This window comes from Paracoccidioides lutzii (assembly GCF_000150705.2).
Source record: "Paracoccidioides lutzii Pb01 unplaced genomic scaffold supercont2.45, whole genome shotgun sequence".
Lineage (NCBI taxonomy): Eukaryota > Fungi > Ascomycota > Eurotiomycetes > Onygenales > Ajellomycetaceae > Paracoccidioides > Paracoccidioides lutzii.
In genome coordinates this window covers 118,845-132,985 of record NW_015440991.1, presented here as the reverse complement: position 1 = coordinate 132,985, position 14,141 = coordinate 118,845, and the positions used below count along the sequence as shown (strand labels likewise).

Here is a 14,141-nt window from a genome sequence, read left to right as displayed (position 1 = left end):
CTGATACTATATATCAATAATTGCAGAGTTATAGACCTCAAAGAGGTGAATTTAGATTAAATGTTAAGTGAAATATAGAAGAAATTTAAGATGAAAGATATTGAAGAAAATAAGCTCTATTTTGAGATAAAAATCATATATAGATTAAATAATAATTTGATAATCTCATAGATTTACTATATTAAAGAAATTTTTAAAAATTTTAAAATGAATAAAATTAACTCTGCTGATATATATATAATGATAAATATATAATTTAAATTTATTTCTGAGAAAAATATCAAAATAAAAAATAAGTTTATAACTATAAAATATTATCAGAAGCTCAAATTACTTCAATATATTATATCAAATATAAGATCAGATTTAATATTCATTGTGAATTATTTATCAAGATTCAATTTATATCTGAATAAAAACTACTGAGTGACTCTGAAACATATCTTTTACTATATAAAAAAGATGACAGCTCTGAAAATAATTTATAAAATTGAAAAGAATGATAAAAATCTATAATCAGTTGCTTATTATAATTCAGATTAAGTGAGTATAAACTTTTAATATAAATCAATATCTGATTATATTATCATAATTAATGAATTCTTAGTTTTATAATATTTACAATATTAAATATTAACTACAAAATTGATAACAGAAGCTGAATATATCACCACTAGTGACATTATATATGAGCTTATTTAATTGAATAATATGCTACAAGATGCAAATCTAATAAAAGAAAAGTCAAAGATCTATACAACATTGCAGATAAATAATAAATATATTATTAATCTGATAAAAAAGAAGTTTTTGACAAAAAGATTCTATTATATAGAGATTTATTACTATATACTTTATAATCTAGTTGAGAAGAAAAAGGTAAACCTTTCATATATAAATTCTATGATAGATAAAGTAAATAAATTTATAAAGCTTCAATTAAAGCTAGCTTATAATGAATTTATGAAGAAAATAGAATTAATAGAGATTTGATTTTATTAATAAAAATAATTAAATTTTTTTATATTATTTTATAGCCTCTAAAAAGATTTAAAGAAAATATAGATTAGAGAAGTAAATATTTATTTTCTTTATAAAATTATAATATAGATATATAATAAAGTTTTTTTAAATAAGAAAACTAGTATCTGATTTCTGTATTTAATTTTTATTGCAGATTTAATAACACTTAGTAGCTAGAAAATAGATAATAGAGCTCAAGCTCATTATGATATAAGAGAGTGTTGAAGAATTCTTTAGTTATCTGAAATCATATATATTTATATATATTTGTTAGTTATAGTTAACTTACTTAAAGTTTCATATTATAGCAAGATTGATATCAATTCTATCAAAGAAGATATTAATTTTAAAGTATTTTAATAAATAGTATGAGGATAAAAAACTAGTATAAGAAGTTTTAACATTATAATCTCAATGAAATTAAGATATATTTGAAGAATTTATTTATATAAAAAATATATTTATAATTAATAATATAAACTATCAGAAATTTATTTAATATTAAGTAGTAAAAGTCTTAAACAAAATTAAAATTAAGATAAAAAATTATTTAAAGTTATTAATTATAATAATAAAGTTTTTTAATAGTAGTTTTAAATTTTTAATAAAAAATAGTAATAAAAGTTTTTATAATAAAAGTAAGAATTAATAAAAATAAAATTATTTAAATTTTTGAGTATTTAGTATAATCACAACTACGAAAAAGTTTATTTAAATATAGACTCAGATATAAATATAGATATAAATATAAATATAAATATAAATAAAAATATAGATATGAATAAAAATATAAATATAAATATAAAGATCTATTATTCAATTTTTAGAGCTTTTTAAAAAAAAAGTTTAATATTATATTATAATACAACTAGAATTTAAAATATTAAATAAAGAAACAGTTGAATATATAGATTGAGAATTAAAATAAATTAATCTTTCAAGCAGAGATGAATTAATCTTAATTTATATATAAGTAACTATATTATAACAGTTTACATCTTATTTATGAGACTTAATTTTTAAATATTAAATTCTTTTATTAGTTAAATACTTAAAATTATTAAATTTTATAAATTATTATACTTTTTATATCTCTATTAGTTTAATTTATAAAATTAAAAAAAGTTTATAATTTACTGTAATATAATCAATTTTTTTTTATTAAATTATTTATTTATTAATTAAATTTATTTACTTATATTTGCTTTTTATTTTATTTATTTTTAACTATGCTTAGAGTATTTTATATTTTATTATAATATTAATAAACTTTTAATATATTTACTTCAGATTTTTTTTAAATATTTTTAAAAATATTTTCCTTCATATAAACTCTTTTAATCTTATATTTTTTATTAGAGTCATCATATTTTAATTCAATTTTTATAAACTATTAAATTTACTAATAGCTTTTAATATTTTAATAATTTTTTTAAAGATTAAAAATAAAAATTTTTAAAAATTTTTTACTAAAAAATTTACTTTAAAAATAGTAAAAGAAGTAATTAATTTTAATATTATTTTATAACTTTAATCTAAATGCAGATAAATAAATATTTAATTATTAATTATATAAACTACTCTTTTAAACATTAAAACGGTGAACAGACGGCCCGTTTTGGCCGTTTTTTCGGCTGCTTTTAGCCTCCCGTTATCCATTACCTCCACGCACCACGCACCCCACGCCCCATTTTTTACGCGGACGACCTCAACTCCCACGCCCGATCCGTCTCTCTCCCCCCATCCACTATTTTTGGATGGGCGGTTGCATCACAACTCCCTTCATTCACCCGCTTCACCCAGTTTCTGGCATGCAAGCCGAATATGGCCTTTCTCTCACCAAATATAAAAGCATGGCTACTCCCAGCTCTCTCACCCTCCCCCTCTCTGAGGTTCACTCTCTGCCCCATTTCATTCCCATTCCCGCTCTCATTCCCACTCCCACTCCCACTCCCATTTTTGCTTTCCACCCCTCCTGATACCATTCAGATCATTCACTCTCTTCCAGCTCTCCACCTCTGGCTTTTACCGTCTCTACCCTGTCTCTCCCATTTAATTTCTTAATGAAGATGGCCCGTCGACGGGGCTCAGTGGTGCCGTCTCCAATCGTCAGTGACGACAGTGACGACAGTGACGAATCTATGATGGACACCGACAGTGATGTCGATTCCGATGCCAGCGGCGAAACAGACATCACAACCCCCATTCATCATGGTGACGGGAAGAAGGAGAAGGAGAAGGAGGAGGAGGAGGAAGAAGAAGAAGAAGAAGAAGAAGAAGAAGAAGAAGAAGAAGAAGAAGAAGAAGAAGAAGAAGAAGAGAAAGAAGAGGAGGAAGAAGAAGAGGAAGAGAAAGAAGATGAGCAGCAGGATATCGATGATCTGGCGGAACTCTTGACGGAGAATAATCATTCACCAGAGCATTACCTTAACATGATGCAGACTATAGACTTGTCTCGCACAGAGTGTGTCAACTATGCTATTGGGACGCTTGCTCTGCAGGATCGTATCAGACAGGAATGGTTGAGGTAAAAATGTCCATGACTTCAAGAACTACATTCCGCTCAGTTTATCTCACCGCCCTGTACAGTTATTGCAAGTTTCTCAAGTCAGATGCAAAGGCCATGTATCAACAGCTTGACTATCGTGTGCTCTTCACCTTCTTTGAGTGGATGCTGAATCAACGCCGGGGAAAGAACGGGAGACGCCGGCAAGGTATAAAACGCAAGAGCGCCCTGAACACATATTGGAAGAACTTCCGTACCGTATATGAGCTGGAGATGCATGAAAAAATCGACAAGGATACATCTAGGCGCATAGTCAAAAATGTACGCCCCGTCTCGCGGTGGTCTCTTGATATAGGTTGATACAGGCTTGGTCCTGAGATGCTCACTGAACTCACTAATCCTGGCTTTCTATTCCCAAGGGTATACCATTTCTCGTGAAAAAATATCGACTCTCCAATAAACCCCGGCCAAAGACCACTGTCTACCTTGATGATCTGATCAGGGTCGTGGAGACGACTGTCACAACCACAAAGAAGAAGTTCGGTCACGGGCGGCTACGGATTTCACTTATTCTATATTTCCAGCTCGCCGGGTTCTCGGCCAATCGACCACAAGCATTGCTGAGTCTGTGCTATCGACACATCAAGGTAACACTAATAAAAGACCCAGAAGGTGGGCCCAATAATATCCTGATCGAGTTTACCACCGAATTCACCAAACAATTTCTTGGAGAAAAGGAAGAGTATGTGAAACACCCAGCCGACCACCCATGTACGCAAGCTGCATTATATGCGATCAACACCACTGACAGAACGGTATCTATAACTAGGACCGAGTTCGTGATACCGGAGATCATCTTCGATCCATCGCTCATCCTCAGTCCCCAAGTTATCCTTTTAGGCCTCCTGTTTGCTGATGGTGCATTCGCTCGCCTCGATGGCGAGAGGATCCTTACTTCAGCATCGCAACTGCTCGATCTAGATATCCCAGAAGATACTTATCAGCTTGAATTCAACTTGGACCCAGGACTGAGCGACATCCCGATACTGCGGAGGTCCGAGCGGACGCTGGATGGAATCAGAATATCTGATGTAGAGGCGCTCACCTACAATATTCTCTTACCCTGGATCAAATGTATAGGAAAAATATCGACAATACGCGAGATCGTCCGCCCTTATAGCTTGCGATACGGTGCAGGGAAGGCCCTGGATAATAGCGGTAAGCGAGAGGAGAACCTTTCCTTCCGATTGTCATGTGCTAATCCTCATCACCCTGAAGGGCACATCAGTGATGCGGTTCGAAGTTTGATCTTCCAGCATTCCGATCCTAAAACGTTTCTTAAATACTATCTCCACCGAAAGGTGGACAAGGATGTTCGTGCGGTCGTTCAAGGCCTAGATCCGCAGAAACAAATCATACGTGCCGCATGTCGAATGATCCGCACCGTCAACCCACACCGACCGCAGGAGCTCACCACCGAAGAGTCATCGTCGGTCAACCGACAACCTCACATCAAGGAATTGGTCGAGAGACGCGACCATCTCAGTAAACGTCTCGGACGTCCCATTGCCAGACACAAGGGCACTGTCAAATATGAGCTTTACACCAGGGTCAGCCGCGAATTGGCAGGTGCACGCCAGCGGGCTCGAGACAAGCTCCTACTCGAGAAACAGGAAAAGTTTGACTTTGAGGAGCCCCTGCGCGAGATCAAGCGACAGTTGTTGGGCATCAAGATCTCAAGGAAGGTCAAAAAATCTCTTGATGCCAATACGGCAGTTCCACCGGTACATCGACGACTCATATCGGCGCTGCTTAGCCTACCCCGCGAGACCCTGCAAGATGAAATGCTTCGGCGTACTGAGGCGATCGACGCTGTTGTAGACTACTGTCGCTTCGAGGAAGGGGAAACCTGCCGGCTGCCGCGTGACAAGCGCGCTGGTCCCAAAGTATTCCAGGAGGTGAAGATCGAGATCCATGTCCCACCACCGCCACCGCCACCACCAAGCGTGAGGGATATTGCCCTCAAGGCGGTGATGGAGGACCATCGACCGCTTTACTGCTTCATCTGTCTGGACAAATTCTCTAAACATGGGGGAGTGTCCAAACATATCAGAAGAAAGCACCTTCAACATATCAAACCTAGTGACACGATATCTTGCAGGCGGTGTGATATTACCCTAGACCACAAAATGCACCTTCAGAGTCATGCGTTCTCCGTTCATCAGACCGTTACCTAAGCTATACGCAGGTAATCAACTATTAACATGTACCAAAGCCGGCCTCTGGTTCTTTTTGTATCATCATACTTCAAACGTCCTACAGTACAGTATTTGTGCTGGAAATGGCAGGCTCACAAATATAAGGAGGGGTGGTCTTAACTCGACTTAGCTCTTGGCACGATCTGGCCATGACCGTAGTATTATGAACAATCCACTTCTAAACCACCATTTACCCATCCGCTTCCCTGCCCGACTCTTCGCTTCTATAGAGATGGCCGTGATGGTCTTGACAGCCGGCCTGTCAATCTTTGTCTATTTATTTGTTTCTTTCCTCTTTATTGTTCCCCTTTCTCTTCATTTTTGAATTCCACTCTTCCCAGTGGTCCTAGCTAGTTATGAATACAGTGGAATCCTCTATTATGATAGAATAAAGCAAGAAAATTAAAAGATCACTGCAGAATTGGAATCTAACCTCGCGTTGACCTATCATTTCATGGCCGGATATGACCGAAACAACAATCGCATAGAAGCCAGCTTAAGAACACAATGTTCCCTGCAGCACGCCAACGCGCTAAAAACATCTGAAGAGCGAGCCGGGGAACAGGTGCAAATACAGCCCGCATGTGCAGATCCGCCTCTTCAATATCTCGATTTCACTCGTTTCATGTCCACGTACATTCCATACGACTCAGCCGTTCTGCCTAGTAGCTCTTGATAACACCAACGACAACCTGGCGACACGTTCCGCAGATTTCAGTAATGGGGGGAGCGCATTCCGGGCAATACCGATGCCCACACAGAAGGGTCCGCCATCCTGACGGGATGGTATAACAGATCTGGCATCGACATTGATACTTCAGCTCACAGACTTCAGTCTCAAGCTTGTCAATGAGCTCATTCTTCCTAGTCATTTCCGCACGCAGGCGCTGCACTTCTTTCTCCAGTAACTCTCTCAGCACATGCTCCGCCTTGAAAATGTTATGGATTTCCTGGTTCGCGGTTTCCTATCTCATTATCAGCCAAGGAGGAGCCCCGCCATGGACCCTACAGGGAGGAGTCTTACCAATACCATGCCCAGGTTATGTCTTTTCGGTGGCTGGGACATTTCGGAGGGTGCCGGGTCGTTAGATTGAGCCTCATACATTGGATAGCTGTAGTCTGTGCGGGGTCTCTTTCTTCGCAGCTTTCGTGCTGGGGGCTGGCGTTCATCCATCTCCGAATCTGAACTGATGATGACAGTGTGATGAAGCCCGTCGTGGGGAATATCAGCTGACGCCATGATTGAAAGATGGTGGAGCGCCGCTGTCGGTCTTTTTATGTTCACTCGGTTGTCCTCGAGTACGCAAGGGCCTCTCGGTGGTTGGTGTCTCGCGGCGGTGTAGGATGAGTCGAGATAATAAGGAGGAGGGAGGAACGGAAGGGCTTGAGGGGGAAACCACGCATATTTATACCCGGTAGGCACAGCCGCCTCACAGGACCATCCACGGCTGGTGGCAGCAGGGGGTTGGCCGCAGGAAAGCTGAGCCGACGCCGTATATCGCCTGTCTTAGGGAAATCATGCCCCCAGGGAGAGCCATGTCCCCAGGGAGAGCAGTGTCCAACAGGGAGTAGTGTCCCCAGGGAGAGCCATGTCCCCAGGGAGAGCCATGTCCCCAGGGAGAGTAGTGTCCCCAGGGAGAGTAGCGTCCCCAGGGAGAGCCATGTCCACAGGAGAGCAGTGTCCCCAGGGAGAGTAGCGTCCCCAGGGAGAGTGTCCCCAGGGAGAGTAATGTCCCCAGGGAGAGTAGCGTCCCTAGGGAGAGCGGTGTTCCCAGGACCGCAGGTAACAATCGGCTCGCGCCCCAAGAACGGACCCATTGTGGGACCCAGGGCAGTTTTGGAAATCCGTGCCGCTCCTAAAGTGCGAGCTATATTTGCATCTCACGATTCTCCACTACTTCTCCAAGAGTTCCCAGCCTGGTCCCATTCAAAGCCAAATTCCATAACGCGCCCCAGATCATTTGACCATGCGCCTCTTGTGTTCTGTTCTTCATATAGGTGCAGGCGAGTTGGGCAATGCAAAACCATCGCGGGCATCTCTACAGAAGGGAAGAGTGGGTGGTTCCGCACTCAAAACAACCCTGAGGCTTCTCCGCGTGGAGGATGTGCGGCGGCACGGGACATCGTCCCACCCCTTATGGGAAAACCTCATTGAGATTATTGTTGCCGTGGTCAGTGTCGCGGGTGCTCGCTGGGGAGGTGGTGTTGGGTGGGGGGAGCGCCGATGGAGCCTTCGGTCTCCTTCCCCGGCACTGTTCTCCTATGGATAGAGAGGTGAATCGGATGATCGGTATTCTGGCCTACAGCCAACCCCCTGCTGCTGCCACAGGATGCATGGTCTAGTGATTGAGAGGCGGCTGTGCTTTCACTACGGGTATAACATGAATCAGCAGAATCCACAGGAACCATGGTCCTCGAGAGTTGGCTGCGATGTTCCTGAACTGCTGGACAATATTTCCTGTGTGACAGTGAAGGGAACAAGAGGAGGTATGAGCGTTTACTTTGCTCACTGGAAAGACCAATGGTTCCGAAAGAAGAATGTTGGAAAAGAGCGAAGCTACAATATTAGTGGCGGTGATATGAGATGAGTCAGATAAATTGAACATTTTGCCACTTTTTCCTTTCTTGTTCCTTCTGCAGTTGACAAGTGGAAGGTGATGAAGAAGAAATAGTAAACATTAATCAGTAAATGAAGAAACCAACCATAGAAAACGAAAGTGTTGCTCTCCAGAGTGATTCACGTGATAATAATGCGGTTGTCGCATTATTATCACGTGAATACAGATCATCAAATCCTTCAGTTCTCGAGGAAATCTCACAAATCCCACACAACTCTCACAAACTCAAAACCAAAACTATGGAGATTCTTAATCTCTCCCAAGCACTAGAGAAGCTCACTCCCTCTAAAGTACTTGATTCAGAGGTAACTTATCACCACATCTTAGATTGAGCATCGCCTTCTGACAGTAGATATACTGTAGAAATAGGTAGAGAGAAATGAGATGGAAATAATGCTTACCGGCACTCAAATGTTCCGCGTTGGATCCCGATCTTCTCTCGCAGAGGTAGCTTTATCACATTCTTTTATAATCAATATTCTCAGTTCATCAGGGGCGGGATCTACTATTAACCTCTCTCTCTCCTTTTGCCGATCCTCTTCTATCTCCGCCACAGCCCTAGTACGATGTTTTTGAGTTTTCTAAATACAGAACCGAAGAGAGAGGCGAAATATGATCACATGACAATACGACGACGACCGCCGTATTATCACATGATATGGTTATTGAGGCAACAAGACGCCTCTCTCCACCGAGCACTTTGCCATCTCAATGATCAAAGCTTGAAATCGAAAATGCTCGCGACACCTACACACCTTCATCAGACTGGCTCATTGGTGATGATATATGGGCAGAGAGCAGATTGGGTGGCTCGGACACAGGAGGGTGGCTACAGGACCTTGGACTCTGAAGCTGGTGTATAAGTAAGACAGAGATGAGATGTATCAGATAGTAGAATGAATAGATTTACAAGAAACACATGAATATAATAATTTCAGAAGCCTAAAGATTTAAAGTTATTCACTGAGTTAAAGAATAAAAAAATATAATAATTATAACTCAGAGACTCAGCTTAAATTTGCTCAGTCAGTTTTAAATACAGAATAACTATAGTAGTCACTGTGATATACAATATTACAAAAAAAGGTTTCATTAGTGATTTTTATTAAAATAGAAGTATTTTATTCAATTTTTATATTTTTTAATTTAGTAACTTAAGTAGAGATAAAAATTAATAATATTTATTAGATAAAGTACTTAACAGAGTAGTTAAAAAACTGCTATTATTTAAGTGGCACGAAGAAAATGAAGAGAATGCAGCCGTCAATTGGTACACAAATCCAAGCAGCTAACTAACTAGAAATTGGTTGGGCCAGGGGTAGCGGCATACACGGGAAAGTGGGGGCTGCTGCATTAGCGATCCACACCCAAGAACTCGCTTATCTCTGCAAGGAAACGACTACCACCATCTATCCAGCCGAGCTTCTTGGCATTCTCATGGGCCTAAACCTAATCCTAACATCAGACCGGCGCAGAGCAGCAATCTTCACAGACAACCAGGCAGCTCTAAAGGCTCTCCAGAAGATCATTCGGCCAATCCATACTTCGGAGGATCATAGATACTCTAGAGAGGGTCAGCTCCCAGGGCCTCCAGGTGGAATTCTACTGGATCCCGGCGCATCAAGGATCGAAGGTAATGAATCGGCGGATAAGCTCGCAAAGGAAGCGACGGGTTGCAGACGACAACAAGGTAGACGTGGGAGGGTGATCACAGTGAACACCGAGGACACAGCAGACACTCCTGATTTCTTAAGGCACCTGATATCCGCAGCCAAGTCGGAGCTTCACCGCCAGACCCAGACACAGTGGGAGCGGGACTGGCAGAATCACAAGGCAAGTTGGTGGGACTCATTGTCTCATCAATGTACAGAGCAGGTACCGAGCCTTATCAGCACCCAAAGTGAATTTTTGCCGGATATTATACCACAGTGGATTTAAAAGTTAACTTTTGAGGTCAACTTATAAAAGTTAACTTTCTATTGGGCCCTGACGCCCACAGGGGAGTAACGCCCACGAGGCCGATGCCCACAAGGTCCTGACGCCCACAGGGGAGTAACGCCCACGAGGCCGATGCACCACAAGGGCCTGACGCCCACAGGGGAGCAACGCCCACGAGGCCGATGCACCACAAGGGCCTGACGCCCACAGGGGAGCAACGCCCACGAGGCCGATGCACCCATGGCATAATACATATCACCCAGCAAATGCGCCTATGGTCCTAGGATTCTACCGAGGAGAATGAAATATCTTGTTGAAGCAAGTGATAGTGATGTGTTCATTCTACGCCCGGTCGACCATTACGCCCGTCATCTCATTACGCCCGTCGCCCATTACACCCGTTCATCCCTACGCCCGTCATCCACCATTACGCTCGTCTTCCACTACGCTCGTCACGCATCCGCTCTCACTTCCTCCCCAGATTCTACAGCAAATGCCGGAGTCTGGATGTCACACCAGAGTCGAAAACGATTACCACCACACCAGGGCATTGTTCAGAGAAGACGTGGGCGGATACAATGTCTCTTCCACAAAATTGTTGATGGGAACGAGGCACAGGTTTTATATTTCTAAATCTTGAACACTGATTCAAGTGGTACATGGCCACCTTCAGAAGAACAGATTGTATGAGCTCCAATTTTAGTCATATATTGGAAAGAAGCAGTGGATGATCTTCTCACTCCCAAAAGGTGGGGTGGTTGATGCTTTTTATTGTGGGCACAACCAACATCAATCGGGAGGGCTCGAGCGGGCATAATCCTTACCATTGCTAATTTAACCCAAGCCGCGACCGCCTGAGAAATTCTTACCCAACAAGTAAATCTACACCATTTCATTCCTCTTATCGTCACTGCATTTATCACTGTACTCCACACTCTTTCTGAGGAGAGTCTATCTCCGTCCGCGCCTCGACAATGCGGATTGGCCGCCAACCTATTATGATGTTGATAGCGATGAATGGGTGCTGCCGTTTGATGTTGATAGTGATGTGAGCAAAAGCTGAGAATTTCATTTATTTATATCTGGCCATTCTAATGCGCGCCGCCCCGTATCGATCAATGAAGTCCCCATCATCAACCCATTTTATTTCACAAAACACTATTAATCTCACAACGATCCATCGTGTCTTGAAACTGGGCATCTTGTAGTTCTTGAATGATGAATGGTTGCTGCTGGAGTACCTTCCTACGCGCTTATGTCCGTGTAGCAGAGGTGTAAAGTGGCCACGCAAATCGTTTAGATGAATTTTAATCCGCCCGCCGAATAATGAAGCCATGCCATTTTTATATTAGCAAATGCGGACACGTGTCACTGAATTATTAGCTTAGATATTAAACATGCGTTCACCCTCTGTTAAACAATATCCTAGCCATCACGTAATTTGGTTGTATTCTCCTCACCAAACATGCTGGCTCGCTGCTCGCCTTGATATGACAAGATGTGGCTTATGAGGCTTCTAGGAAAGACCGGATAGTGTGAACGGAACTGTCGGGTTGCTTCTGGGGCCTCAGTTTCAGAGACGTGTCATCAGACTTCCATGTGTCATATCCCAAGTGTTTTATATCATGTGATTTAGTGTCCCAGGAAAGTGGCAGGAAGGCTACTTAGTCAGCACAACATAGGCTACTCGTGCGCCTTATCTCCGCTACGGGACGATTTATACCCAAATAAAATAGGTCTATTGAAGAGCAGGGTACTATTCCTACAAGCTTTATCAAAGGATGCATTAAAAAGCCTGGGTATTCAGCCAGCAGCGCATATTGATGAAGCATATTGCTGGCACAAACCATTGCGTGAAATTTCCACGTTTCAACCATAGCGTGGTGAGGCGGATTGGGGCGATTGACGGCGCTGGATTGGCGCTGGATTGTGTGCGACTGATGGGGCGGCGACTGACGGTGGATTGACGGCCGCTTGGATGACGGCCGGCTTTGGATGACGGCCGGTTGCCGAGTTGGACGGCCGATTTGATTGCCCGGACGGCCGGTTGCCGTGGGCCCTCGAGTTTGAGACTGTACTTCGAAGCTACCAAGGGGGGTGTCTACGGAGTAATCCTGGTATGGTGACTTTATATCACGGGTTGCTGTATCATTATTGTTTGAGATTGATACCAACCGCTATCGCAATTGCCATTATTACTGAATTATTACTAATTACTCAATATCCCAGAAGATGATGTCCCACCCGACCATACAAACAAATCTCAGCAATGAATTAATCAGAAATGGAACGGTTTCGTGAGATTCGGCCATCTCCCTGCATCAATGCTGACGTGATCCACGTGACCCCGTTTGACGACATCTGTTCTTCCAGGAGTAATAAGCTGCCAGCAGTTCCAACCCTCCATGCTCCTGCAAATCGTCCAATGTCATATCGGCATATACCTCATAACCCCCTGGAACACTCTCTATATTCCGTCGAAGGGATGGAATGGCGATAAACCGATCAGAACCACAAGGCAAGCTGGTGGGAATCATTGGTCCGTCGATGATGATTGGATCTTCTGCGAGAAGTGAGGTGTGAGAAATGTTTTTCACAGCACAGGTGCTGAGCTTACCAGCAGAACCTGAGTACTTCCAAGGTTTTTCTTGCGCGCCCCATGTTTCTTGTAAATCTGTCCATCCTACTATCTGGTACATCTCATCCCCGTCTCGCTCATAGACCAGCTTCAGTATCTTCACTTGAGAAAGGGGCAAGATAATGTATTCCCGCTTATCCAGCTCCCCCAACGCATCCCAACGGTCGGACACCAGGGGGGTAACTTGCTCTGATCGGTGGGCTTGGATGTGATGTTCCTCGCCCGGGCGTGGGTCAGCCTCGATGAAATCATCGGAGTTCAACGGCTCCTTCGATGTGTTGCCTTCGCCATCTTCTGGGGCCAGGGGAAGAGCTGGCTCTCGTCGATTGGGTGGGTCATCAGCAACATCGCTCGGGCTTGGGTGAGCCTCCTCGATGGGGCCGTCGGAGAAAGCCGACAGTTGGAGTGACGGTGGGGGAACATTGACTGGGGGGGAGTCGAACAGGATCCATTCATCCCAGTTAATGTCATCGAGACCCGAGACGGTGGACGGCAGGGCAGAAAAATCAGCAAACACCTCACTTGCTGCATCCTTAGAGAGGTCACCGGACGCAGAGAAGAGGGGCACGGGCATGGGCATGGGCATTGGAAGGAGGTGCTGGTGCACTTCGTCTGACCGAGGATCAGGAGTGTACGCCGACGGGAGGTACTCCATGTGCAGCCGAGGTGAGGGAGAACGGTTGGCAGGTCCAGAGGAGGTGATATCGTACGTGAAGGTAGCCATGTTGTGAGGTGAGATGATGGGATGCTCTTCTCCCTCGATCTCGACCCAGAAGGCACTGGAGGTCTTTATATGTCTCACGATCAACCCCCGCCTGCGAACAAAAATAGGTCGAGGCTAATCGAGGAGGGTGGGAAAAATAGTAGCTGAGATGCGTCTTGCGTGGATCGCCAATCATCCACACCAAAGAAGCCGCCGGACCGGGCAATGTTGCATTGATGGGGTGGGCCAACGCAGGAGTGCTCCTGGCCACCACCTCCAGACCAACATGGGCTCTCGTCCAGTGAATATCAGCCAGCCAACCTACCCCCCACCCCTTCTTTTCCCCCTGGCCATGCGCCAGGAAGCCGAATCGACAAACCGCTAAACCTGGGGACAAGGAACACGGGGGTGGCATGCATGAGGACGGCCGAACTTCACCCAACCATGTGTGCCAATC

General features: G+C 43.0%; 7 protein-coding genes across 7 annotated transcripts; 3 read left to right on the top strand and 4 right to left on the bottom strand.

Moving 5' to 3' along the window:
* Positions 1 to 3,092: 3,092 nt before the first annotated feature.
* On the top strand, positions 3,093 to 5,766 carry PAAG_08766 (hypothetical protein; the record flags this gene model as incomplete). The annotated part of the gene is made up of 5 exons (XM_002789311.1): positions 3,093 to 3,550; positions 3,613 to 3,850; positions 3,949 to 4,271; positions 4,359 to 4,747; positions 4,808 to 5,766. The coding sequence occupies 5 exons, from the start codon at positions 3,093 to 3,095 to the stop codon at positions 5,764 to 5,766; spliced, it is 2,367 nt and encodes a 788-aa protein (XP_002789357.1).
* A 683-nt stretch (positions 5,767 to 6,449) lies between these two features.
* On the bottom strand, positions 6,450 to 7,027 carry PAAG_08765 (hypothetical protein; the record flags this gene model as incomplete). Its single annotated transcript, XM_015846614.1, has 2 exons — positions 6,450 to 6,752; positions 6,812 to 7,027. 2 exons carry the CDS (start codon positions 7,025 to 7,027, stop codon positions 6,450 to 6,452), a joined length of 519 nt encoding a protein of 172 aa, XP_015701411.1.
* A 41-nt stretch (positions 7,028 to 7,068) lies between these two features.
* Positions 7,069 to 7,605, bottom strand: PAAG_12640 (hypothetical protein; the record flags this gene model as incomplete). The annotated part of the gene is made up of 1 exon (XM_015848106.1): positions 7,069 to 7,605. The coding sequence occupies one exon, from the start codon at positions 7,603 to 7,605 to the stop codon at positions 7,069 to 7,071; it is 537 nt and encodes a 178-aa protein (XP_015702290.1).
* Positions 7,606 to 7,754: 149 nt separating this feature from the next.
* Positions 7,755 to 8,057, top strand: PAAG_08764 (hypothetical protein; the record flags this gene model as incomplete). Its single annotated transcript, XM_002789309.2, has 1 exon — positions 7,755 to 8,057. The coding sequence occupies one exon, from the start codon at positions 7,755 to 7,757 to the stop codon at positions 8,055 to 8,057; it is 303 nt and encodes a 100-aa protein (XP_002789355.2).
* A 2,586-nt stretch (positions 8,058 to 10,643) lies between these two features.
* PAAG_12639 (hypothetical protein) lies at positions 10,644 to 10,976 on the top strand (the record flags this gene model as incomplete). Its single annotated transcript, XM_015848105.1, has 1 exon — positions 10,644 to 10,976. The coding sequence occupies one exon, from the start codon at positions 10,644 to 10,646 to the stop codon at positions 10,974 to 10,976; it is 333 nt and encodes a 110-aa protein (XP_015702289.1).
* Positions 10,977 to 12,129: 1,153 nt separating this feature from the next.
* Positions 12,130 to 12,536, bottom strand: PAAG_08763 (hypothetical protein; the record flags this gene model as incomplete). The annotated part of the gene is made up of 2 exons (XM_015846613.1): positions 12,130 to 12,444; positions 12,519 to 12,536. 2 exons carry the CDS (start codon positions 12,534 to 12,536, stop codon positions 12,130 to 12,132), a joined length of 333 nt encoding a protein of 110 aa, XP_015701410.1.
* A 128-nt stretch (positions 12,537 to 12,664) lies between these two features.
* PAAG_08762 (hypothetical protein) lies at positions 12,665 to 13,705 on the bottom strand (the record flags this gene model as incomplete). Its single annotated transcript, XM_015846612.1, has 1 exon — positions 12,665 to 13,705. The coding sequence occupies one exon, from the start codon at positions 13,703 to 13,705 to the stop codon at positions 12,665 to 12,667; it is 1,041 nt and encodes a 346-aa protein (XP_015701409.1).
* Positions 13,706 to 14,141: the final 436 nt, after the last annotated feature.